Source organism: Ambystoma mexicanum, chromosome 7p (assembly GCF_040938575.1).
Source record: "Ambystoma mexicanum isolate Mex_15411 chromosome 7p, UKY_AmexF1_1, whole genome shotgun sequence".
Classification (NCBI taxonomy): Eukaryota; Metazoa; Chordata; class Amphibia; order Caudata; family Ambystomatidae; genus Ambystoma; species Ambystoma mexicanum.
This window is the reverse complement of record NC_090939.1, coordinates 857,187,159-857,212,658: the sequence shown is the minus strand read 5'-3', so window position 1 is coordinate 857,212,658 and position 25,500 is coordinate 857,187,159. Positions and strand designations below refer to the sequence as shown.

Below are 25,500 nucleotides of genomic sequence, written 5' to 3'. Positions count from 1 at the left end.
AGAAATTGGTTGAAATCTGAGAGTCAATTATACTCCAGAAAGATGCAGAAAACATGTTAAGAGCCCTCACGAACTCCAACAGCAGGTACGTCTGGCAAATATGGAAAGAAAAAGGAGAGTCCACAAATTCACTCTTAGTAAATCAAATCCAATATCAGAAGAGATTTGGATGGCTCATTTCAGACAATTATTCGAGAAGCCGGAATTGACAACTTTAGAGGAGGAAAAAGAACAGTCGCTAGAAGTAAAAAAGCTGGAACATATCAACTTAGAGAGGTGAGATCATGAAAGTAATAAAAACATTTCCCCCAAAACTAAATAGCAGTGAAGTGGGTTGGCTTCTCTATGCGGATGACTTAATCCTGCTAGAGATGAGCAAGATTGGCCTTCATAGAAAACTGCTTATATTACAGAAGTACATCGAGAGCAATCATCTGTGAATTAATGCGAAAAATCAGACATCATGGTGTACCGAGAAAAAAAAAAGGAAACATTCGAAAGACTCTTGGTTGCTGGATTCAGTAAGACTACTTCCAGTTAAAGACCTGAAATATCTGGGAGTACTTATAAACACACAAAAAAAACGAAAGTCCTTGGATAGATAATCTATGGAACAAGATAAGACCGCTTTCTACGCAAGACAGAGCCACGGACAGAAGATTTGATAAATTCTCCATGGTCCGCATTGTGAACTTTTACAAGCAAAAAGTGACACCAGTAATCATCTACGGTGCAGAATCCTGCTTGGGAATACGTAATGAAGTATGGGACCGCTTAGAAGGGTATTTTTGGAAAAGAATACTACAGCTCCCACAAGCGGTTCCTGTGGCAATGATTCGACATGACTTAGGCCCAAGTACCATACAGGCTAAAATCCAATGGAACAAAATATTGTTGGTCAGAAAAATAATTTTAAAAGCCTGCCCTCTGCAATTTGAAGTACTAAAGAGCAGAGAGAATGGAGAGGACGACTGGGTCATCAAAAAATGAAAGAATGAATGCGAAAACTTTCTCACAAATCTAGGTGTATCAAAAGAGACTCTCTGCAAAAATCCATTGGCAGTTAAAAAGATCATATGGGCAGTGGATTGAAGCGACGCAGAAGAAAAAAAGAGCATGCTTGAGAACTCCTACCTTGTCTGGGAACAATACTGGCCATTTAAACTTGACAAGAATTTTCCTAAAGAAATTTCCGAACAATAAAGCTTGGAATTTGTTGACGAGGTTCAGACTGAACTTTTACATAACAGAACCACTCTCAAACGGTTAAAGAAAGAAGAATCTGACGAGTGTCGATTATGTGGTAAACAGAGTGAAACTTTAAGGCACTTAAGTCTTTTTTGTCCGGAACTGAAGGGCCGAACATATATTCAACTGCTTAAGGAACTACACAAAAAAGTAGGTTTGGAAGCTGAGAAACGGTGGGAGTTATTTATGGTGCAGCAGATCAAGGAGTAAAATATGCCTCAGTGAATTTGCTAAAAGCCATCTTGGAAAAACTGGAAGTCAAGAGATCTCTGTAAATACGAGAAAACAGAGACCTTCAAGTAATTCGGAATTCTGCTTTTTAAAGTACTGCATTTTAATTTAACATTTAATTTAAATTATAAGGGGGTGTTTTGAAGGAGGTATATAAACATTGGAAAAGCAAAAAGCTTGTAATAAACTAAATGTTTTAAATAAAAAAATTAAAAAAGAAGGCAGTGCATGCTTTACATCCGTGCAGATTGCTTTCCTTTGAACCCTTGCCCACACTTACATAGGTGAGCAGGAAAAAGGGAAATGCCAATGAAGTCACAATTTGTCAAATTAAAACATTCTCAATTAATGTAGAATATGCAACCGTGCACCTCTATAAAGTTGCCCACTGTACGTGGGAACATCTATGCAGACTGTAGTTTAAGGACATAAATATGCACCTAAAAGTAAATAATAAGTGGTGATTGGGTCAGTCTCGCTAGTGTCATTATACTGGTGTTTATCAGGTCAAATGTTGGGGAGCAGATTACTACTTAATTGCCTTAAGCACGTATGTGACATACGCGTTTTGTCACAATGTACCTCCTTCAAATCAGTGGCTCAAAGTAAAGCCTGCGGTGAGTAAATAAATAAGAGGATAATGAGCCCTTTATACTTCCATAAAAATACGGATACAGTTTAACCTGTTGGTGTGAATCATACGCTTACCTTGCAGCCGCCATAAAAGAATTACTGATCTGAAGAGCGTGCATGCAGCACTCAATCAAACTCCAGATCCTCCAAAACAATGCTCTTGGAACAACCCTAGGCATCTCCAGAAGACAACACTTTTCTGTGTTCAGACGGAACAACAATTGGTTATCCATTAAGGACAGAATTCAACTCAAAACAGCCTCCTTGACTCACAAATGCCTCAATAACGCAGTCACCCAATACCTTACCACAAAATTCATCAGTAGCATTCCTGCTCGACAGACTAGAAGCTCTAATTCAGGTTGCCAATGAAAGCAGGTGGCAGTAGCTTTCCTGTCAAAGCGGCCCAACTTTGGAAATTACTACCTACTACCTTAAGAAGTGACCAATCTTTGGGCAAATTTAGGAAGAATATGAAACTCTGGCAAACCTCCAAAGAACTCCTACCTTGTTAATATCCACGACCAGAATAAAATATCTAACCCCACTTCTGCATCCCTGTATATGTTGTACATTAACGGTCAATTACTGATCTTATCATGTATTCTATTGTATCATAACCTGTAAACTTTTTGTATTATACTGTATTATATCATGTAACTGATTGTACTGTGACTAAGAAATTGTATATCCTTGTAATGCGCCCTGATACCTATGGGTGAGGAGCGCTTTATAAATAATAAACAATCAGCTGTTTTTAAATGGTTGCCATGGCATCTGCTGGAGACGACTGGACAAGGCACACCGGTGGGTGTGTCTGCATACCAGGCGCCTCATGCCCCAGCCTTGGCTGTAAAGCCTAGGCCGAGATGTGCAGGGAGCCAAGTTAGAACAAAAATGTTGTATACATTCACCAATACTAACTGTTTCCTTATGAAAAACTAAGTTCCAGCCATGCGACGGATACAAGATCAGAATATTCTGAAGCTACTTTGTTGTAGTCAGGACTGCGATGAAACCAGCTGGGAAAGCAAATTAATTGATTGATTGATTGATATTTTATTTCTATCGCGCTCGTACACAAGTGTTTCAGAGCGCGACAAGGCAAGGGAGGGGAACAGGAGAGAACAAAACAGCGATCTTACTAGGCCCAGTGACATTGAGAACGCGCAAGTGCATGGGAGAGGGGGGAGGGGTGGAAAGGGCGAAGCAGAGGAGAAACAGATAAATAACAATAAATAAATAATAAAGGCAACAAACAGTGGTAATGCAGCCAGCAATTTGCAAGTGCTAGGTTTAAGGCAGCAGACAGGGTAGGTCTGATAAGTGCAGGAAGAAAAAGGGGGGGCTGTATGGGTACAGATACAGACCCCAGTGCAAGGGGTGGCCCAGAGGCAGTGCGGGAGGGTGGCAGGATGAGCACGTACCTGGGCCCAAAAGACAGAGGGTGGCCAGGTGCACGGGTGGCCAGGTGCACGGTGCCAAGAGAGAACAGATCAGCAGGGGAGAGGGGGAGCGAAGGCAGAAGAAAAGAGGAAGGTCTTGAGGAGCTTCCGGAACCGGAGATGGTTCTCCTCAAGTTTTAGAGTGGCAGGGAGGCTGTTCCAGAGGGAGGTCCCAACCGAAGACAGATCTACCCCCAGCTCGTTTCTTGGAAAAACGACTGACCCTGAGTGAGTTGGAGGTAGAGGAGCGAAGAGCTCGAGAGGGGAGGTTTTTGCGGAGGGATAGCTGAAGGTAAATGATTCAATGCTACCATGCTGTTGTCATGGATATGGTGAAACCAACTCGGACAAAAGCACGGAGTCAGTATACATGCTGTTGCCAGAATTATATAGGAACTATGTAAGCACAAACCACTGTAAATCGCAAATGCAAACCTAATACATGTATAGTAAATGTTAGGTCTTAAGCATTAAGGGGTGGAGCTCTGACTATAGTAGATGCACAATAATCGTATTAATACAAAATAAATCCTAATAGCTTCCATATAAGTCCTTGCTCATTGTAGAGCATGTACACCTGTTCATTATTTGCTGTGTTCGTACACGTACAGGCGTTTTCTTCAGTGGTTGTCATGGCGTCTGCTGGAACTTCTTCACGATCATGAAGGTTCATAAAGACCCACTACACCCACCTGGCAGGCATGAATATCATTTTACAGCTGCTTGGTATATATGCAGACTTTTTTCTACAACCACTCATCCAACAAACAGAAACGCACATTAAGGATACAACTCATTTTTCTCAATTACTGGATTCAACAACATTTGACAAGAACTTTATTCTATTCACAATTGATGTAGAAAGTTAATATACATCTATTCCACATGACCTTGGGCAAGATGCCATAGAATGGATGCTTCGAAGAACATCAGAAATTCGCGCACAAAAGGAATTTATTCTAATACTACTTCAATTTATTACAGAGAATTCGTATTTTCAGTTTAAAGACACGTTTTTTCTGCAAGTCTCTGGCACAGCTATGGGAGCAACAATGGCCCCACATATGCAAACTGTTTTATGTACAAATTTGAAACCGACCATGTCTTAACTCACACACGATGGAAAAGCAAGATACATCTATGGATAAGATACATAGACAACATCTTCGGCATCTGGACTGGTACAATCAGTGAACTTACTCAATTCTTTTACTACTTCAACAGCATTGATCCATTTATTCAATTCATTCATGAATCATCTAGGACCGAAATACATTTTCTAGATGTTCAAATAAGAATGAATGAAAACAGATTTAGCACAAACTTATTCCGCAAGGAGACTGACAGAAATAATTTGCTTCATTGTTTAAGCTTTCATTAACCAAGTCTCATCCAAAATGTACCATTCAGTCAGCTATTACAAGTCAATAAAATAGTAAGTGATCCAGAGGACTATGACAGGAAACATACAGAAATGTGCAAATAATTCTTAGCACAGGGTTACACGAGCACTGACATAGACAAAGCGACAGCGAGGATCAACCCATTGAATCGTGAAACCCTCTTATCTACCACCAAGACAATCAAAAATACCCAAGCACTGATGTATGTTTCTAAATTTTCACTACAAAGCCGCCAAATTAAGAAGATCGTTCACAAAAACTGCCAGATACTGACCTGCGACCAGATTGTGCAACATTTGTTTTAAGAACCACCAATATTTGCCTACCAAAGGAGCAGGAATTTGCGAGCCAAACTGGTTTGCACTAGACCAGCTATTAGGGGTCCTAGGACACAACGTGTTGGAACTTTTTCTTGTCTGCACTGCGCGAACTGCAGCTTTATCATCAGAGGAGACACCATCAACCACTCTAGAATGGGTCAAAAATCAAACTCAAAAATTATGCCACATGTGACAGTACTAACATTTATGTAATCAAATGCCCATGTGGTTTACATTATGTAGGCAAATCCCAAAAAATGGCAAAGACGAGGTGAAAAGAGCACCGATCCTGCATACACAATTCCAACATGAATTCGGAAGTAGCCAGGCACTGGACAGAGAAGAAACATAATAATTTAGCATTTATATAGCGCTTCGAACCCTCAAGTATCTGAGCGCTGCTTATTATTACCCACGGTGTTTGGTGCTCATTTATTGACCTCGGAAGAATGAAAGGCTGAGTTTGGCCCTGCCGGGATTCGAACCTGCGTCAGCAGGCTCTGCACAGATGTCAAAGCGAGTGTTCTACTCGCTGTGCTATCACACCGGCTAATTATCTATCACATATAAAATTCCAAATCCTAGAGGTTGTCAGTACATCTAACCAGCACGAAAATATGAATGTGAAACTTGATAAAAGAGAAGCTTTCTGATCGATCGACTGGGATGTTTAAGTCCAACAGGAATTCATGAAGAAATGAATTTCTCATGTTACATTTGAACATTCAATATCCCTTACTTACAAAGTTTCTGTTTACCATATCTCATCAGTACATCCCAAGACACAGTTGGGTATATGGCAATAAGTACTTTCCCAAAGACTCATAAGCCCTATGACCAGTTAATCTATGTCTATAATATTTAAGTTCCAGTTTCCACGTTGCAGGCAACTTTGGGTTTCCCCATTTAGCAATAGCATTAGGGTATATTCATAATAATGTGTGATTACTTTGACATACATAATACTAATTTGATCACAGCACACAACGCACAGGTGACCTGAACTGTAGCCATCATTACGTTCTGTGTATAAATATGATTACAGCACACAAACTATGTAATCTAAGGGATCTAGCCCGTTTTATTGGATTTATGACAACGACAAATAAGTCATTGAACTTTCTGATTTAGGGCACATTCAGGGGATGCAACCCAGTTCTTCATTAATAAATAGCTATTAGTGTTGAATGTACCACACTTAGGTTTACACTTGACGGCCTGCACGTCCCAACCTGGGTTTCACAACCCAAGCTTGGTGCGAGACGCCTGGTTTGCAGACACACCCTCCCAAGGGCTGTGTCCAGGCGTCTCCAGCAGACGCCATGACAACCACTGAAGAAAAGACCTGTATGTATGTGATCAAAGCAAATAATGAACAGGTGTACATTCTCTATAATGTGCAAGGATTTATATTGAAGCAATTAGGATTTATTTTGTATTAATACGTTCATTGTACATCTACTATAGTAAGAGCTCCACCCCTTAATGCTTAAGACCTAGCATTTACTATACATGCATAATCACATTTGCGATTTACATAGGTGAACTCCCCCAGTTTTGCCTAAATATTACGTTCCAGTGGTTCGCGCTTACATAGGTCCTATATAATTCTTGCAAAAGCACGTATACTGACTCTGTGCTTTTGCCCGTGTTGGTTTCACTGTGTCCATGTCAACAGCATGGTAGCTTATAATCATTTGCTTTCCCGGCTGGTTTCATCGCAGCCATGACTACAACAAAGTAGCTTCAGAATATTCTGATCTTGTATCCGTCGCGTAGCTGCAACATAGTTTTTCACAAGGAAACAGTTAGTATTGGTGAATGTATACAACATTTTTGTTTTAACTTGGCGGCCTGCACATCCCGGCCTAGGCTTTACAGCCGAGGCAGGGGCGTGAGCCACCCGATATGCAGACCCACACACCGGTGTGCCTTGTCCAGGCGTCTCCAGCAGACGCCATGGCAACCATTTAAAAAACAGCCAATTGAGCGCTGCATGTGCGTTCTTCAGATCAGTAATTCTTTTATGGCGGCCACAAGGTAAGCATATGATCCACACCCACAGGTTAAACTGTATCCGTATTTTTATGAAGTATAGAGGGCTCCTTGCCCACCATTTGTTTACTCACCACAGGCTTTACTTCAAGCCGCCAATTTGAAGGAGGTACATTGTGACAAAACGCGTATGTTACATACGCGCGTAAGGCATGTAAGTAGTAATCCGCTCCCCAACATTTGTGCTGATAAACGCCAGTATAATGACATGTGAGAGACTGACCCAATCACCACTTATTTACTTTTAGGTGCATATTTATGTACTTGGACTAGAGTCTGTGTAGATGTCCCCACATACAGTGGGCAACTTTATAGGAGGTACACGGTTGCATATTCTACATTCATGGAGAATGTTTTAATTTGAAGAATTGTCACTTCATTGGCATTTCGCTTTTTCTTTTAATACTCTATTGTTAAGACATTGCCCTTCGGTATGTACACATTGTATGTAATATACTGTGCAATTCAAATGTAAAATTATGTAAAACTTGTTGATTCTATTGTGCTATGCTTTACTGAACCATATAGAGTACAGCCCTGACGAAGGAGATTTCATCTCCGAAATGCATTGGCAATAATTTCCCCATCTCATTTGATAGCCTAAATGGCTTCCTCTTCCGAGAAAATCGTTTATCTTTTCAAGAATAAATTCGTTTTTTGACAAGATTCACTGCTATCCTGCAGTATAGCTTCAAGTGCAAATTTGATAAAGAAGAATATTTTTTATCACGTCATTCAAAATTTTGTTTAGAGCAAGTCGGAGTAACCTCATATGAGGAACAGTATGAGAGCGACTATATAGCCGAGCATTATACTGGGTTTTCTTTCTTTTCAAAACTTTCATGTTTACCACCCACAGCGACACATTTCACTGTCGTTAATTTGAGTTCAGCCATCTACTCAATACCAGCCCATCTAGCTGGGCAATACCTCTTCAATGGCGTGGACTCTATTCACTCAAGTCCTAAAAAAGGTCATAAATAAAAAATATTTCCAGATGTTTTGACACTGGTACAATATGTAGACAATCTATTGGTCGCATCTCCCTCATATGAGGCATGTAAACAATAGTCTTAATCACCCTAGCATAGAAAAAACAAAGATTCCAAGAAAAAATTACAATTGTGTCAAACAAACGTGCACTATTTAGGGCACAATAAATCAGTGGAAAGCAGAAACATTACTGGGTCAACGGTAAAACAATCCTACAATTACTGAATCCTGCCCCTATTAGTCAGGTGAGATCCTTTCTGGTCGCTACTGGATACTGCTGTCAGTGGATATAAGGTTATGTAGCGCCATAGTGAAACCATTGAACGAGATGACTCAATTAAACCCAGGTGAAACCTTAATTTGGACAGATGAGGCAGAAAAAAAGATTTTACAACCTCAACCGCTCTTGGATTACCAGATTATAAAAAGCTCTTTATTTTCTATTGCCATGAAGAACAAGGCTGCGTACAGGCAGTCCCAGCGCAGAAACACAGGGACAAACATGTTCTGATAGCATACTATAGCACAGCATTAGACCAATAACAGAAGGTCTACTGCCTTCATTGTGTTCGATGGATGCAGAAACATTGGCAGTGCAGAGTTCTGATAACATAGATATGGGATTGCCCCTCATGGCAGCAGTGCTAGATGCAGTTACTGCATTGTTGCTTAAACGACTCAAATGTGTATTTGTAGAGTGCACGTTCACCCCAGAAGGGCATCTTGGCGCTATCAGCAGATAAAAGATGTTTGTTGGTACCCAACTTAATGGTACTCATTTTATCCACCTCAGAAAGATGAGGGGCTGAGCGTAACTGTTGGGATTCAAACCTGTGACCATGAGGTGAAAAAGAGGCCCCTGTAGTGGATACATTAGTCCACTGAGCCACAGACCCAGCTGTCTTACCAAATATGAATTGCGTCACCGCCGAAATGGGAAGCACTGCGGTGGCCATTTTGAAAAGCACAATCCATTAAATATCACAGCTCCCTGTAGCCATCCAGACCTGCAAACAACACAATTTCCCAGGAGAGGGTCAGGGGCTAGGCTACCCAAGATCGTATCCTCAACCAGAATTTAGCGAGGGAGAACTGGTGGTGCTTGCTGAGGAGGTGGTTGCACATCATGATGAACTCTATGGGGCCAGGCAACGCGAAAAATCTGCCTAGCGAGGACAGCCATCTGGCATACGATCTGCCAGAAGGTGACAGCAGTGTCCAGCGTCCCCCAGGATGAGGAAGATTGCTGTAAACACTAGAAGGAGCTACTGGTCAGGGTCCGAGGACTGCTGTCCCAGCACCGGCAGAAGAGCATGACTACCGGAGGAGGGACTCTGGAACCACTGTTACTCACTGCATGGGAGAAGTGTAACTAGTGTTGGACATGGAGGGCAGCAAGGGAGTTTGAGATGCAGAGGTGGGTGCCAGCAGCCAGGATGCGGAAGATGAGTAAACCCTCCCCCCCAGCCCATGTGCATCATCATCATTGACAGCCTAGCTCAAGAAGCCCTAGTGGACAGAACCATGAGCTGGGCATTGTGACAGGGTGCAGTGAGTTTGTGCCACAGCAGCTACCTACGGCAGCAGCTATGTGCCAGTGCACCAGGGCCACCCCTGTGAGTCAGATCAGTGGGGAGGGCAGCCAAGGGACCCATCCAAGTGCCATGCACCACGCACCAATGGTGGGAGCACATTAGTGCCCCATAGGGACCTGCCAGTGGCATGTACCGAGTGTAGGGGAGGCATGGTATCAAAAGTAGGACACTGACACAATGGATATAATTTGTAAAACCTTTATTGAAGATGTTGGGGCTGAAGAAATCTTACTTTGTCCTATAACTAAGATGGGTGTAGTCACGACCATAAACAAAACAGTACTAGTGGAGTCCGTCAACTCAAAATGGCCTATACTAACACAATCCTAATGCCTGCCCTATCTCTTATGTAAAGAGGAGAAATGTATGCAAAGGAAAAGAAAAGAAATCAGTGTTCAAAAGTATAAATGTGGTTGAAACAGCTCTCCTCCGCACGCTAGACCTCACGGAGCAAGTCTGTCCTTGTACGAGGATGACACACTGACTCGGTTTCCAACAAAATAAACAGTTCCAAAATGCGGATTGCGGCCTGCCTGGCTTTCCACGTTAAAGTCTCTTTTCTTGACTTCCAAAATAATGCTTCAACCAAAGGTTCACAAAGGCCCCCCTCTGTCGGGCTCAGACCTCTCACAACAAAGTTCAACATAAACTTGCAAGGGGGCTCCTTTCCCCAATCTTATTATACTTTGGGTCTCCCCCAGTCGAGGTCGGACCACTTTCGGATGTGCATGGCTTCCACTGCAGGACCACTTCGACCCAAAGTTCACGTTTTAACTTTCACTCTCCCCTTCTTTAGGAGTTACTCTTGCTTGCTTCACTTTTGCTGTTCATTTGCTTTATTGCTTCAAACAATCTACCTTTCATGGAGACATTCGAGTGGGCTACTTCCTTTTGCCGGACCACTCCATTACTTAGTATCGCTGATATCACAGCAGGCCTTACTTCAAAGTTCATTCACAGTTCTGCTTTTCTTTGCATCTCATCCACATGCGTGCAACCTTCACCTGCGATATAATGTTGCTACTTTATTCGCTTTAACACAAACCAGTCTCTCAGGGCGCTTTCCAACTCATTGGCTGTGTGCGTCTCTTTCTTGGTTTGGCAATTTCCAATTCACAAGTCAAGATTAGTACCACAGGTTTGGCCTCGCCTCCCCCACTCTGCCGTTCACCCGGGAGGGTCGCTAGCATTCTTGAAACACAATGCAGTCTTCACTTGTGGGATCTGGGCTCCTCCATGCGTCTTTCGCGGCCTGTCGGAGGCAACATCCTCCAGTAGGGAACTCTTGGGGTTTTCTACCTGCTGCCTTCGCCCCCTGGTCCATCGCTCTGCTCCAGTAGGTGTGAAATCATTCCATTTCTTACTGTACTAATGTAAGTTCCATGTTAATATCCTGCTCATTTGAAGCTGATCCTAAACTAGGCTGCCTTTTTTTTTAACCTCACGGGTAGCCTCAAAAGGGTGGTATTATCTTCAGGCCTGCTCTCCACTCTGCTTTTCACTGGCCTCCTCTTCTGTTGCAGTCCTGTGTGGGTGAGTGGTATTTCCTGGACGGTCCAAAAAACTCGGTCCTAAGAACGACAATGCAAATCTTTAATATACATTTAACTTTTCGGAACATTCATTCTTACCCTTCCTATGTTACCTTTTTTCTATTCTCTCGCAAACCAATGTCTGGATACATATGGCAGGGGCACAATATGCGACTCTCCAAAGACAAGCCATGATGCTGTTAGACTACTGGACTGGTGAACCTCACATATTCACATATTTATAAAAAAAAATCATCTAAAACATAACCAACATCAACCCACAAACATATTGAATGGGCCTGTGTGACCGCAGCACTTGAGGGGCTTGATATGTCATAGCGGGATAGGGTGGCCACAATTGATATTTATTTTAACAGATTAATGTTGCCTAGACATCACCATAGCAGATGTGTAAGTTTCTTGATTTAAGTGTTATATATGTATCCTTCTGTTAGAGAAAGAATAGAGAAAAACTGCCTTTGAAGGCTTTTGTTTGAAGGAGGACATTACCTACTGGTCTAACAAGTAAAGAAAGGCATTCAGAGAGGCAATGCTAGTGGTTTATCGTCTACATTCTGGGGGATTTCAATAGTGCATTTTGGAGCAATACCTTAGACATCACATACCGAAATCAAGCGAGGCAGATAAAAATGGAGAATCCATAGATACACTGCTTCAAGGGCAATGGGCTTTGAACTGGAGTTCTCATTTGTCACACATGTGGATCTACAGACCAGGGAGGAAGAGAACCAATCATGAACTGTACTCCTAAGGTATGGGAGGAGAGAACAACAGTATGCTTTTATGGTCCACTGCGCCAATGTCAATGAAATATCTAGAAGGCACAAATCAGCACATCATGATTAATAGTGTAATTGGCAAGTAAAGAGAAACCACTTTCTCAAAAATCTATTGCCTGAAATTAGTTGGGTCCAGATTACCTTTTATTTTTGCAGAAGATGGCAATTTATTCAGATTTCAAAGAGCATGCAAATCTTGCTTGGGGTACGGGAGTCTCACTGTCAAAGGCATGTTGATGGCTTATTGGGCGAAGACTGTGGCTGCTTCGAGACCATGTTTCTGGGGGTCAACAATATACTACAGACAAAAATTTCTTGTAAAGGTTATACCATATTCTTTAGGTTTCATTTTTCTCCCACCAAATCCTGTGACTTGTAAGCGGAAAGGGGAAGCCTGTCGGCATTTGGAGTTCCCATGCAATTCAAACACACGTAAAGATGTTCTTGCATTTTATGCCATCTTGGCCAAGCTATAGCATCCTTCGATGCAGAACCCTTATCCTTTTACTTCGAAAGATGCACTTTACTCAATGTGGACCTCTCTGGGTATTTCTAGCTATTCATTGAGAACCATTAACTCGTCAAGGAGACATTTTAAATAATGTTAAGATGAGATGTGATTTTTTTAAATCTTACTTTATATATTATTGTTGTTCGTGCTGCTTTTATGTTTTCCAAAATAAATCAAAAACACTTTGGGTAGGGAAAAAAATCGAGAATTTTAAGAAGCATATGGTCTACAGTATAGACACAGTGCTTAAAAAGACGAAGTTGGAATGAGAAGAGGTTATCCACTTAAGAAGTGTGAACTTGTATACAAACAAGGTTAGCCAGACATTAGAAGTTAGCCAGAAGACCAGGATGGAGGGCCTGGGGCAGCACACCGAGTTCAGAGTTAAGGTTCTTCACTATAGCATGGTCCAACTACTGAACAGCTGTTTGCTCTATGAATGTGTGGGGAGCTGTGGGGGGGGGCGGGGGTACTGGTATATCCTTTATTCCTTGGAAATAAAGTGGAGGCATAGATTATATATACGTATACACTGTACAAAACACAACATAGGCGCGCATTCATAAACTCCTAAGACAATTGGATACATGGCCTCCAACGACTCATAGAGAAGCTTAACTTCACAAACGTGTATATTTAATAACGCCCCCCATATATGGAAAGGGGTATTTCCCTTTGAACTGAATGTAAATGTAAAGGAGGGATTGGCTCGCATGGTTGTTAAGAGAGAAAATTGCTGGTACTCTAAATCACGATAGATGGCGATAAAACCTGAGCACGGCGTGGGAAACCGTAGTCTGCCTGTGACATCGTGCTATCGAGAGAGGCGCGGGTAGGTCGGCTGTTTCCGTTGGGTGTGGGCTCAGCCGCGGCGCCGACTCTATCACAACCCAGAGAGGAAGCCGGGATATGCTTTTTTTCCCTCCTCTCTCTCTCACCTTCGGAACAGAGGGAGCCATGTCACTACTGTCTATCGCAGTGGCCGTGCTACAGCTTTATTATGTCGCGGTGAGAGTGGTCGTGCAGCAGCTCTTCAGCCGCGCCCTGCCCACACCAGGTTAGAGGCATATCATATGTCGAGTTGTTGGGATTCTATATCGCACGGCGCCATTACGGAGAGGGGGCGGAGGGGGATTGAGTAAGTCGCGCCAGTCATGTCTTCCGACAGTAAAAAGGGGCGGTTACAATAGAGGACCCAGGAAAACTCCTAGTTTGGGTTTTCATGGTATATTCAGAGAACACGATAGCGAATATATCGTACAATAGGCCACTTCCCAACGATAGGATTATTTTTCCATCCTTGGGCTCGACCCATGTCTACGCGAAGTCTGCGCTGTGGTAACGACCCTTCAAATAAGAGCAGGAGGAATGAAACATCCCACCGCCCTGGCCCCTCCTCTCTAGTTTTTCCCCTGGCCTTGAATTACGAGGGAACACGGATTGAGCCAGAGCGCGCGCGTACAAGTCGCGAGTCGCGACAGAGGTTTTCCGCGCCCACCTTGCGCACGCATCTTGACAAACGAGCGCGTAGACCCCGCCCACCAAGTAAAGTTCTGTGCACCCAGCGTCCGTTAACTGGACACAAAATAGACTGTTGGGGGAATATTGACTAGGGCGACCCTTGTCTGACATATGCTGCAGCGAGTGTTTGAATTCGAAAACAATACTAGGAGATTCATACATGCCATCATTTTGGAACACCCGAGAGGGAGATATTTTCAAGAAATACGGTAGAATTTTCCAATTGGCTTGCATTGAGGGTAGAATTATTTTTGGAGGGAGAAAGTAAAAAAAAGCCATATTTTTGATAGAATAAACTAGCCTCCTGCCTAAATCGGGAGGGTTTGCATGCATGGGGATTCCACCTGGAAGAGTTTTGGGGGGAGGAGCAGAGAGAGGCAGCAAATGGAGAAATGGGGGACGGAGCTATGGAGAGCTTTGGTACCAAGTGATAGGCTTGTGAAGAAACATTGCTAAAATAGGCTCAATCTTATAAAGAGGATGTCCAACATGCACAAATCACATTATAAACTAACATGACAAAACTGAATATATGAACATATGAAGTAGAACGAGTTTAATTGTAGCTTTATCCCCTCATTATTGGGAGCCAGATCTACCTGCAAAGTAGTGAGAGCCTAAGAAGTCCTGTATTATTCCCATGGCTTTATGCACATCTCTACTGCCTAATGTACCACGCAGGGCTGGCCTTAGGGTGATCGCCCAGGGCACCCTGCCATTAGCCCCCCACCACACCAGCTGGGGGAAGTCTTTCGAGGTCTCCCCCGAGTTGGCATGGTAGGAGAATGCGTGGCAGGCACCCTATTGAAATTAAATGTGCTCTGCTCCTAGGAGCAGAGCACATTTAAAAACAATAGGGAGGTGATGCTTTCAGCGCCTATTGAAAAATTTGGCGCCGCCCCGCATGACATGGGGCGCACTTGAGGGGAGGGCAGGGCGCCACTTTTTTGTTTTGCTGCCTAGGGCACTGCGCCCTATAAACCAAAACTATTGCCTTAGAGAGTACAGCTAGGTGGAAGATGGCATGTGAGGAGGGACACACAGCTTGTAGGTTTTTGGTTATTTTCCCACCCGCTACCTGCCCTTCCCCAGCAAAAATCATCCGCTGGGGATCTCTTTGAGCTAAATCTATCAATCCGCAACATCAAACTTTAGCCTGTCAGAGTTAGTTCTAAGCAGTCTGCTGAGAGTTAATGGCCTAATTGCAGCAGTGAATAGCTAATGATGTAATAAAGATTTCTTAACCAAGTGTGCCGTCAGCCACTTGACTATTATCCTTTCCTTGTACTGAAGTCCTATTAAAACAAGTATTGACAAAGTCAGCCGTTGGGTTTATGTATAGGTATTAAATAGGCATTTGCCAAGCACTGCGATCATATGTCCAGGTAATCACACCATTTGCCTGCTGTTGCGATCTTATGGCCAGGTATTACCATAGTTAGTACCATAATATCAGTACCTAGCAAATGTCTATTAGATACCTAAATAAAAGCCCAAACTGTTGACTTTGCCAGTGCTTGTGGTGTTGCCATGCCACCTGGGTTTGGAAGGTGTTACCCAAGTGCTCACAATCCTGGACTTGGCATCATTCTGCACTGAAGAGTTTTGCCACTGTGCCCCTGAAACCACCAGTAGAAAATTATTGAAGCATTGTTTTGCTTTCGATCGACTATCTTAAAAATCTCTTGGCTTGAGTCTCATACTTTTTGATCTGGAACCACATAGTTCCTTGAGATGTTCCATAACGATCTCTGTTTTGCTTGTATAAGTAAACTACATTTATTCTAGACCTTTATTGGTGTTTGTAATGTGCATTTGTCCTTTGTATCTTTGTTGTGATCATATAGACCTGTTCTTTGAGTTCTTTAACATCCATTAGAGCGTCATTTTAACCTGTGGTATTTCATGAGGCTTGCTTAAAATATCTTATCACAATGATATGCATTTGAGTGCATCCATAAACATATGTTCTTATAAATTCGATTTTCTTCTTTTTCATCTTTATTTCTTTTGACTCGTATTCACCTCAGAGTTCTTGATCCCAACTAATTTTTAGGCCTGCCTTTAAGAACTTCAACTCTCTGCCAGAACGCTTGCAGCACTCAGTGAATTGGCCCTAGTGTCCATAAGCTGCTCAGTCATAGAGAAAGAGTGTATCTTGGTAAAAGCTCTGTTAGTATCACATATTTTGTAGAAGCTAGTGGAGCTGTGTAAATTACAGTGAGCTGTCCAATGCTACTTTTTCATGCTGCTTGGTATGTTGTTTTTGCAAATGTATGCTGCATTAAAGTAAGAATAAATAATATAACAACAAGAGTCAGGTTCCATAACCATCAGCTGCTGTATGATTTAGCGAGTGCCTTTTGTTGCACATTTGCTTCTTGATCAAAGCAACATTTTCGCCACCATTTTCGGCACCATCTTGTAAAGGTATGGCATGCCTGCTGAAGTTTACTTTTGTTTGTGGTTTTAGTGATAATGTTTCTATACAGTGTTTATTTTCCTTGTATGTGTGTGACAACTTTGAACCGCAGCATGTGATTTTCTGTGAATGACCATGTGATTTTTTTTGTGATTATATTACCAGGGAACATTTTTGCTCTATGTAACAACTTTGATCTGTGTGCGTAACTATACTTTATAGTGAATTCATCCCATTAATCTCCGGATTCTACGTTAGGAGAAGATTTTCTCAAAGTATTTTTGCAAGCTAGTGCAATCTGGTTCCATGAAGTTTTATATAGCTGTTTGGGAGTTAGTCCGTGGGCTAAGGGGCTGTCACGCATATCGTTTCTATTAAAATAGCATGTGATATTTCTTGTCCATCTTTTGATCCTTCAGTACACAAATTGGGAGATATCGAATAATCTACGGCGCACAACATATATGAAAAGCTTTTTGTCTTTTTTTGTGTATTAAGGCATTTTGTTGTGAGTCACATGGAACATTAACATATGTCCTGATGTGACCTTAAGGATTTTCCTCTAAAAAGAACATATAGAGATCCACAATTACGGTTGTAATTCAAATTGCATCTTTTTTCCTAATTTACTATTTTCTAGGCTAAACAAATTGTCTTATTCATTCTTGGCTGTCCATTTTATTCTCTTAAAGTATTTAAATTGTCTTGCGTAGTAAAATCTCTAGGTTTTACATTGATGATAAACTGACCCTGAAACATTATGTTTTAAGGAAATTCCAAGACGCAAACACTCTTTACTTAGAAGAATCAACTTTTTTTCCTTCAGAGCACTTTTGTCCATGGCAAAGGACTTTGGTGGTTTTCACATTTATGCATTGCTTTTTAGCACCGCTAGGCATGCTCTTTCCCCCTTAGATCACTTCTTCATTCTGCCGCAAGACTTGTATTAGGCAAAATAAAGTTTCTCAATCACATCCTTTCTATCCAAGCTCCTTTGGATGCTATGGTTTGTTTAAGGGTGTGCGGCCTACAAAGCAATTGTACTCCACCAGCCTCCTTATATGGCTGAGAAATTTCAATGAGGGTGTCGTCCGCCCTGCTAGAAGTAAGGAAACTACGGCTACATATACCTAAGGCTAATCTTGCCAGAACTTCCAATTTACCATGTTCTTTTTCCATTTCCAGTTTCTGGAACAGTCTTCTTACTGATTTGACACTGACTCCTTTGAACGTTTTTAGAAAGAAATGTAAAACCTTTTCTATTTCGTAAATTACCTGTACTAATTGTTCTTTAATAATACAGCACAGTGTCTCCCTTTCTTTTTTCTGCGCCTCTATACCTTAGGGTCTAATTCGCCCATGATTAACAAAACAGCAAAATTGGCCATTGCAAATCAAATGCCTTAAGTGGGATCAACTTGTGTATTCAGTTCAATATGATTGATTGTACATGTCAGGCTTAAACTAATCGTATTCACACCTGGGAAACGGTGCTTCCACAGCCACCCATGTCTTTCCTCTGGATGCTGCCTTTTTTTTGGACATTTACCCTGGCCCCTCCTCCATTCCTCTTACCCACCTTTCCACCCTGGCTATATGTTCCACCCTGCTCTTCGCCCCCACACTCACTGCATTCCCTGTTCCGTCATTGATGTAGAAAGGGGACCTGGTCCCTTATCTCTTTACTGTGGTGGCACCCATTTTATATTTTTGATGAGAGATTGATACTCCCAAGATACTTGCATCTCGGCCCTTTTACCCCCTTCCACATTTTTGCAAAGATGATTGCTATAGCATTTCTCATTCAGGCATGTTCGGGTTTAGTTTGGACATGTTGGGTGCAAATTCTAAGATGGAGATGTTATTGCTGGTTAATTCTTGTGCCAGCTTCTGCAGTCAAGATATATCCTGGCACCTTTAGACAATAAATAGTATAGATTGTAAAGCCGTATATTGGGTTCAAATGAAAGATGGTAACTTTCTGTTTCTAATTGAGAATGTGTGAAGGAATTTCAACAGTTCTCAAATCACGTACAACATATCTGGGAGGCATTTTTACAACGAGAAAGTCCATTCTTGCCCAAAAGCTTATATATCCATATTAAGAAATTAAAATGTTTTTTACACATTTAACAATGTTTTTTAAAAATATTATAGCTTTGGTATAATGAATGTTGACAATTATTTGGTTATTGTGGATTTTAATTGTAAAGTAGGAAGCACAAAGGGCCGTAGTTCTGAGCATAGAAATGAGTCTTGTTTTACTATGTTTTTTGGAATCTGGGCAGATATGTGTGCGAGGAGGTGTATATTGTAGCCTTTCCTCTATTTCCTACATTGTGGTCGGATATGAAGATGTCAGTGCAGGGAACGAATGCGTACTTGTACGTGTAAAGGTGGCCCACACATGCACCTGTGACATAATATATATTTAGATTTCCTAAAAATGTCAAAGTTATGGTGGCTGTTCATTATCACACCACTGACCATCCACTCAACTTCTCCTGTTTGAACATATAACATGATTTGTAGGCAGAAAGCGGCAGTGTCTAATCCAAACAACAAGCCCTTATGGGTATGTGTATGCAAATAAGTCCTGGCCGATTGCTGGAGCATGCATGATATGTGCTGGTCAGAGAAATTAAATGCAAACAAGCCTGAAGAGCAAATAGGGAGCTTTGGAATTCGGCACACATTACAAAGTAGAAGCATTGTGCATTCTCTTCACTGAAAATCTACAATAACAAACATTCACAAAGGTTTGTTATTGTTAAGGCTTTTCAAAATCTGCAGAGAACTTGCTAACCTTTCTGCAGTATCATCCTCCCCTACTCCTTCTCAGGCCCTCTGCAGCGCACTCGCCACACACTTCACCACCAAAACTCAGGACATCCTGAACTACCTAGTCACTCACTCTCCCAACCCATCCCTCACCCCACTGTCTCTCTTTGCCACTCACCCCCCTCCTTCTCCTTCACCCTTGTCTCTCTTCAAGAAGTCACCAGAGTTGTCCGCTCCATGAAGGTCTCTTCGAAACAGGTTTCCCCTTGCTTATCCAGAACCATCAAGGACAACATTTGCTCTCTAGCCCATGCACTCGCTGATCTCTGTAACCACTCCTTTGCTTCTGGTTCGTTTCCCTCCTCCCTGGAGCACTCCCTTGTGCGCCCCCTCCTTAAAAAACATCAGCAGACCCTTCCTGTCCAGCCAACTACCACCCCATCTCCATCACCCCTTCCTGGGAAAACTGCTGGAGAAGTTGGCCCTGTCCCAACTGAACTCCCACTGGTTTATTAAGTTTCCACTGTTCAATAGGCCATCTTGAATCAACTGACACGTTCTCTTTTTTAAGATAGTTCACTGCCAACACAGATTTTAAAAAAATAGAGACCCAAACTTCAGGTTGCAATCTTTGCTGCAAGAAAATACTGAGACTAAATGTGTATGCTGCAAAAACCTACATATAACGTTTCTGCCGCAGGTATGAATCACAGTGTGCTTGTATTTATTTGAAGAACAGGGATGCCAATTTAGATCAGAAGTGATTTACTAATATAACACATTTACAAGTTGTAGAGGCATTCCCACGAAGGGTGTTTGCACAATAGCACAAAGATGAGATCAAGTGGTGTGCCAGTTTATGAGGGTGTAAAAAAGTGGGACATACCCCAGGCACAAAACAAACAGAAACAAAGATATATAAGAGTAAGATAAGAGGTGACTTACAAAAGGTAACTTGAACCTAAGGAGATAAGTGCTCCAAACTAAAGAGGATTACTCATTAAATATACAAAATGACATCATAAAGCATCACTGGCAGCAGTGGTTGGGTCAGGTAGGGAGGAACAGGGGACAGGGTAGGGGAACTCCCTCTTTAGCAAGTAAGTGAAGTTTAAGTCAAGCTTTGACGAGATCCACAGTTGGACTGGCTTTGTTATGGGCAGTGGGTTCCAGGTGAGTAGGGAAAAAGAGCTGAAGCGAGGGAGGCACAGGGCGGGTATGGGACAGTGAGGTTGAGTGCAGAGGGAAGGAGATGGTGAGTAAGCTGAGATACAATCGAACAGGTACTGAGCAGCAAGAACACAGTTAGCTCTGTACACTAGGAGAATGAACTTGAAAAGAGAAAAGGTTGTGCATGGACAGCCAACCAGCATGTTGGCAGTATGTAGTAGCGGGGGGGGGGGGACTCTGGGTTGGTTGTAGAGAGTGCGGGTAGAATATTTGAGTACTTTGCTTTGTCTAGAGGGAGGAAGGAGTACAGAGGAATGAAAACCGATCCGACAGTGGGGTCGCCTTAATCTTCCCTGAATTGGTCCCTTCTTCTCTCATACCCACCCAGCCTTACTTCCGAAAGCCTGGTGTGCAAACTGGGTTTCTCTCCTGCCTCTTCTCTCACCATCGCCATCATCTGCAGGTCCCCTGGCCCTATACCTCTCTTCTTATCGGAATGGGACGATTTCTCCTCCTCTCGCCTCTCTTCAACCTCAAAACCCCTCCTTCTTGGTGACTTCAACATCCATCTTGATTCTACTACCTCTGCATCCACTCTTTTCAGTGACCTCTGTACCTCTCTCTCCCTTACTATTCTCCCTTCTGGCTCCACCCATTCTGCTGGACATATTCTTGATGCTATCATTCATGCTGACCTTCTGCTCACAAAACCTCTCTTTACCCCTCTTTCCTGGTTTAACCACTCCCCTCTCTCCTTCCGCTTGGGACCTCTCGGTCTCCTGACCAAGCCTCCCCAGCACTGCCAACCTCCTTCGCATACATCCGTCCGATGAAGCGCGTGTCAGCTGCTGCATTCCCCTCTACTTTTATTCCCCCCCGCTGACTCTCACGTTGACTCGGCTCTCGACAATCTTTATCTCACTGCCACTAACACTCTTGACATTCTTGCCCCTGCCATGAGGATCCGCATGCAACCTGCCACCAAGCGTAACTGTTGGTACGACACCGATCTTGCTGCTCTTAAACGCATGTGCAGAGTTGCAGAGCAGAGGTGGCATACCACAGGCTCATCCTCTGATAAACTGGCCCGTCGTCTCCTCTAAAGACAATACCGGTTCTTTATCCACTCTCAGAAGAGGGCCCACATCCAGGCCTGCATCTCTGAAGCCACTAACAACTCTGCGGAACTCTTTAAAATCTGCAAGGAACTAGCCAATACTTCTGCAGTCTTTACATCACTTCTTCCATCTCAGGCCCTCTGCACTGCACTGGCCACCCACTTCACTGCCAAAACTCAAGACATCCTGCTTTCTCTCTCATCCTCCACCTCCATCACTCCTTCAGATATGCCCTGTCAACCCCCTACCCCACCTGCCTGCACTCTCCCCTCCTTCACGCCTGCCACATCGGATGTAGTCACTAGAGTAGTCCATTCTATGAAGGTCTGATCCAAACAGGTCTCTCCCTGTTCTTCCAGTACTATTCAAGGACAATATCTTCTCCCTCGCTCCCTCTCACTGACCTTTCAAACCATTCTCTTGCATCTGACTCTTTCTCGTCCTCTCTCAAGCACTCCCTTGTGCACCCTCTTCTAAAAAAGCCATCGGCTGACCCCTTTTGTCCGGCCAAATACCGTCCTATCTCTATCACCCTCTTCCTTGGGAAACTCGTGGAAAGTTGGTCTTCCCCCAACTGTTCCAACAGACTGAGCTTGTTGGTTGCTCACATCACCATCAATATGTATTCCGAGCATTCAGAGACACGGAAACAGCTCTCCTGAACACCCCTGAAGAATTGCTTGCAAATCTTGACTGTAACTCTCCTGCTGTTCTCGTTCTCCTTGGCCTCTCTTCTGCCTTTGACACTATTAACCAATCCATCCTCATAAAGCGGTTCCACGATACACTTGGTATCTCAAGCCGGGTACTGCAGTGGTTGTCCTCCTTCCTCACTGACTGCCCCTCTGAGGTCTTCCTTGGCCCCACCTCCACCTCTTTCTTTACCTGTGGTGTCCCCCAGGGCTCCATCCCCTCGCCATGGCTTTGCAACAGCTACCTTGCTCATCTAATCTCCTCCTTCTCACCTCATTTCCAGTGCTACGCAGATGACACCTAACTCTCCTTCAAATTCCCTTCTTCTTCTCTTCCCAACTCCTCTGTCATCCCTGACTGCCTATCTGCTATCTAGTCTTGGTGCACCTCCAATGATCTATGTCTCATTGCTAACAAGACCGAGATCCTTCCTATCGGGACACCTGTTCCCTGCTTCCACCCTTCACTCTGGCCCCCTTCTATGGGCTCTCCCCCCTCTCCTTCCTCCGAAGCTAAAAATCTTGGGATGATCTTCGACTCCTCTCTGTCATGAGCACTGCTCCCGAGATGCCAAGTCAAGCCCAGCATCCCCGGAAGCAGGCTCACGACCCTCGTCCCCGGCTCCAGCAAACCCCTATTGGGGCCCTTTGGACCATGTCCTGGCGCCTCTGGCGCCAGGCTCATAAGGAACCTCAGTCCCGGCGCCAGGGGCGCCGGGCTCATAATTCTTGCAAAGGTGCTTGGGTGGACCTACCTGTAGCAGACCATGCTGCATACTCACCTTTGCAAATGCTGGCAGGATGAAGTCCCCAGCCTTCTGCTGGGAGGAACTATTCCATGAACTGGGACTACTTTCTTACCTGGGTGGGGCTGGTGCCACTCCTTAGCTCTGGAACACAGGAACTCTTTTACCTGGGCGAGGCTGAGGAAGAAGACACCCAATCACTCCAACACTATTTAAACCACACCCGATTGGGAAAACGTGCTTCGCGTTATTCTGCATCTGCAGCAGGATGCTCACCGAGTCAGCTCCAGCATTCCAGTGACATCTCCAGCTTCAGCTCAGCAACCTGTGGAAGAAAGACACGAGAACTATACTTACCATCCAGCAATCCAGACACCGGCAGAACCTGCAAGCAAAAGAAACATAAGGTTAGCAAGTTGCAACACGTTCGCAGCCGCGCTCGCTTATCTGATCCATCTGTGCTTTCACGGATTCTTCGCGGCCTTCTCTTCAGCAGCCTAACGGCACCTGTAAAGACAAAGAACATTGTTAAGTAGGAATCGGGTGAAGGCGGCCCCATTTACTTTTCTTACCTGCTTTTGTGCGCGTATTACGATCTCTTCAACCGCAGCAGCCCGGCACCTGAAAACAAGAAAAGACATTATTTAAGTGCCATTAAAGACTGCAAGAAAGCCTAACACTTACGTGTTTCCCCACGTGCATCCGCGACTGGGAAAACACCCGCAACATCTCAAGACCTGAAAACATAAAACCAGGGACATTATTGAGGTGTCATTGAAATTCCCATACCTACGTACAACCGCACGTGTCGCGCTCTCAGTGACCACGCCCTCAGCATCCAGGCACCTGAAAAAGACAATGCAAAGACTTCATTAAAGGTGCCCATCTCTTCAAGACTATAAACTCTTTATACCTACTGGCATCCGCTCGTGCAGTAACGGCGGCATCACCTTTTGGCATCTCAGCACCTGTGCCACTTCTAAGGCCACAAAAGACTTTGAGGATCTCCAGTGACGTAACTGGAACCCACGCATCCCTGCATAAGTCGCAGGATGGAGAGCCCAGCATTTATACGCCTAAGGTGAGAGCTCACCAGGACATTGGACTTTCGGAGAGTTGGCGATTAGTGAGGAGGAAGTCCAGCCAAACGGTCATTAACCCTTTTTTCTTCCGCCTGCAGAAACCTTACCCTGCAAGCCAGACGGTCAATAAGAGGAAGCCCAGTCCAGAGAGTCATCCGAGCTCTACGCTTCTCAATTGAAGAGACTATAACAGTTCAGCCGGGACCAGCGCCTCCGTGGGAATCAGGTGAGCGTTACAGAACGCGAAGCCCTCCAATAACCCCCTACCCAGGCGCTATGGAAACTTCCGACACTGATCAACTGGCCCAGTTACTAGGGGAATTAAGAGCTGAAGTACATGCTGCCCGCCAGGAAACGAATGCCCTGAGGAGGGAATTGATTATGTGCAAAGAACGAACTGATGACCTCGCAGACAGTTATTACAAACACAAGCGGGGCAGATCCCTCTACCTAATTCAGGAGGGACCTATATCCCGGCGGCTTCAGCCAATCCTGTTCAAATCAATCTGCCAGGAAATGTGCCTTTGGCTCCGCCCGAACGCTTCTCTGGTGACCCTAAGAGGTTTGCGGTGTTCATAAATCAGTGCCGATTGCACTCTCTTTGTAGACCAGCTGCTTTTCCGACTGATCAGACTAAAGTAGCCTTTGTGCTTTGGTATCTTAGTGGCAGCGCCGCTGATTGGTCGATCCCTCTGGTTACACAGGATGACCCGATCCTTCGCAATTTCCAGGCCTTCCAGGTCAATATGGAAAGACTTTTCGCAAGACATTCCCAGGGGCAGGCCCTGGACAACAAACTCCTTTCCCTACGGCAGGGCAATCAGGATCTTCTGGCTTATATTGCGTCATTTAACAGACTAATCGTAGAAACCAGATGGCCCGAGGACAAGAGGATCACGCTTTTCCACAGGGGTTTGCGTGGCGAACTCAAAGACGTCCTAGCCCAGGTCGTGAATCCCCCTCAAGATTGTTCAGAGTACATTGATTTAGTGGTCCAATTGGATCACAGACTACAAAACAGAAAGGCAGACCGCTCCAGGTTCGAAACTCGAGTATTCTCTAAGCCACTAACTCACACCAAAGCAGTTGAAGCTATAGAACCTATGCAAATAGGGGTTGTAAAGGGTCCCCTAACCCAGAAAGAACGCGACAGGAGACGACAATTGCAGCTATGTCTCTATTGTGGAAATTCAGGACATTTC

At 43.8% G+C, this 25,500-nt stretch overlaps 1 protein-coding gene across 3 annotated transcripts in view; it reads left to right on the top strand.

The window, feature by feature from the left end:
* The first annotated feature begins 13,675 nt into the window (after nt 1-13,675).
* Nucleotides 13,676-25,500, top strand: part of DHRSX (dehydrogenase/reductase X-linked) — a 1,538,459-nt gene continuing 1,526,634 nt past the window's right edge. For 2 of the 3 annotated variants that reach the window (XM_069637026.1, XM_069637025.1), the window contains exon 1: nt 13,676-13,823. In XM_069637026.1, coding sequence (XP_069493127.1) covers nt 13,676-13,823 — 148 coding nt within the window. The remainder of the gene's footprint in view (nt 13,824-25,500) is intronic. The other variant, XM_069637028.1, reaches the window with a different exon arrangement.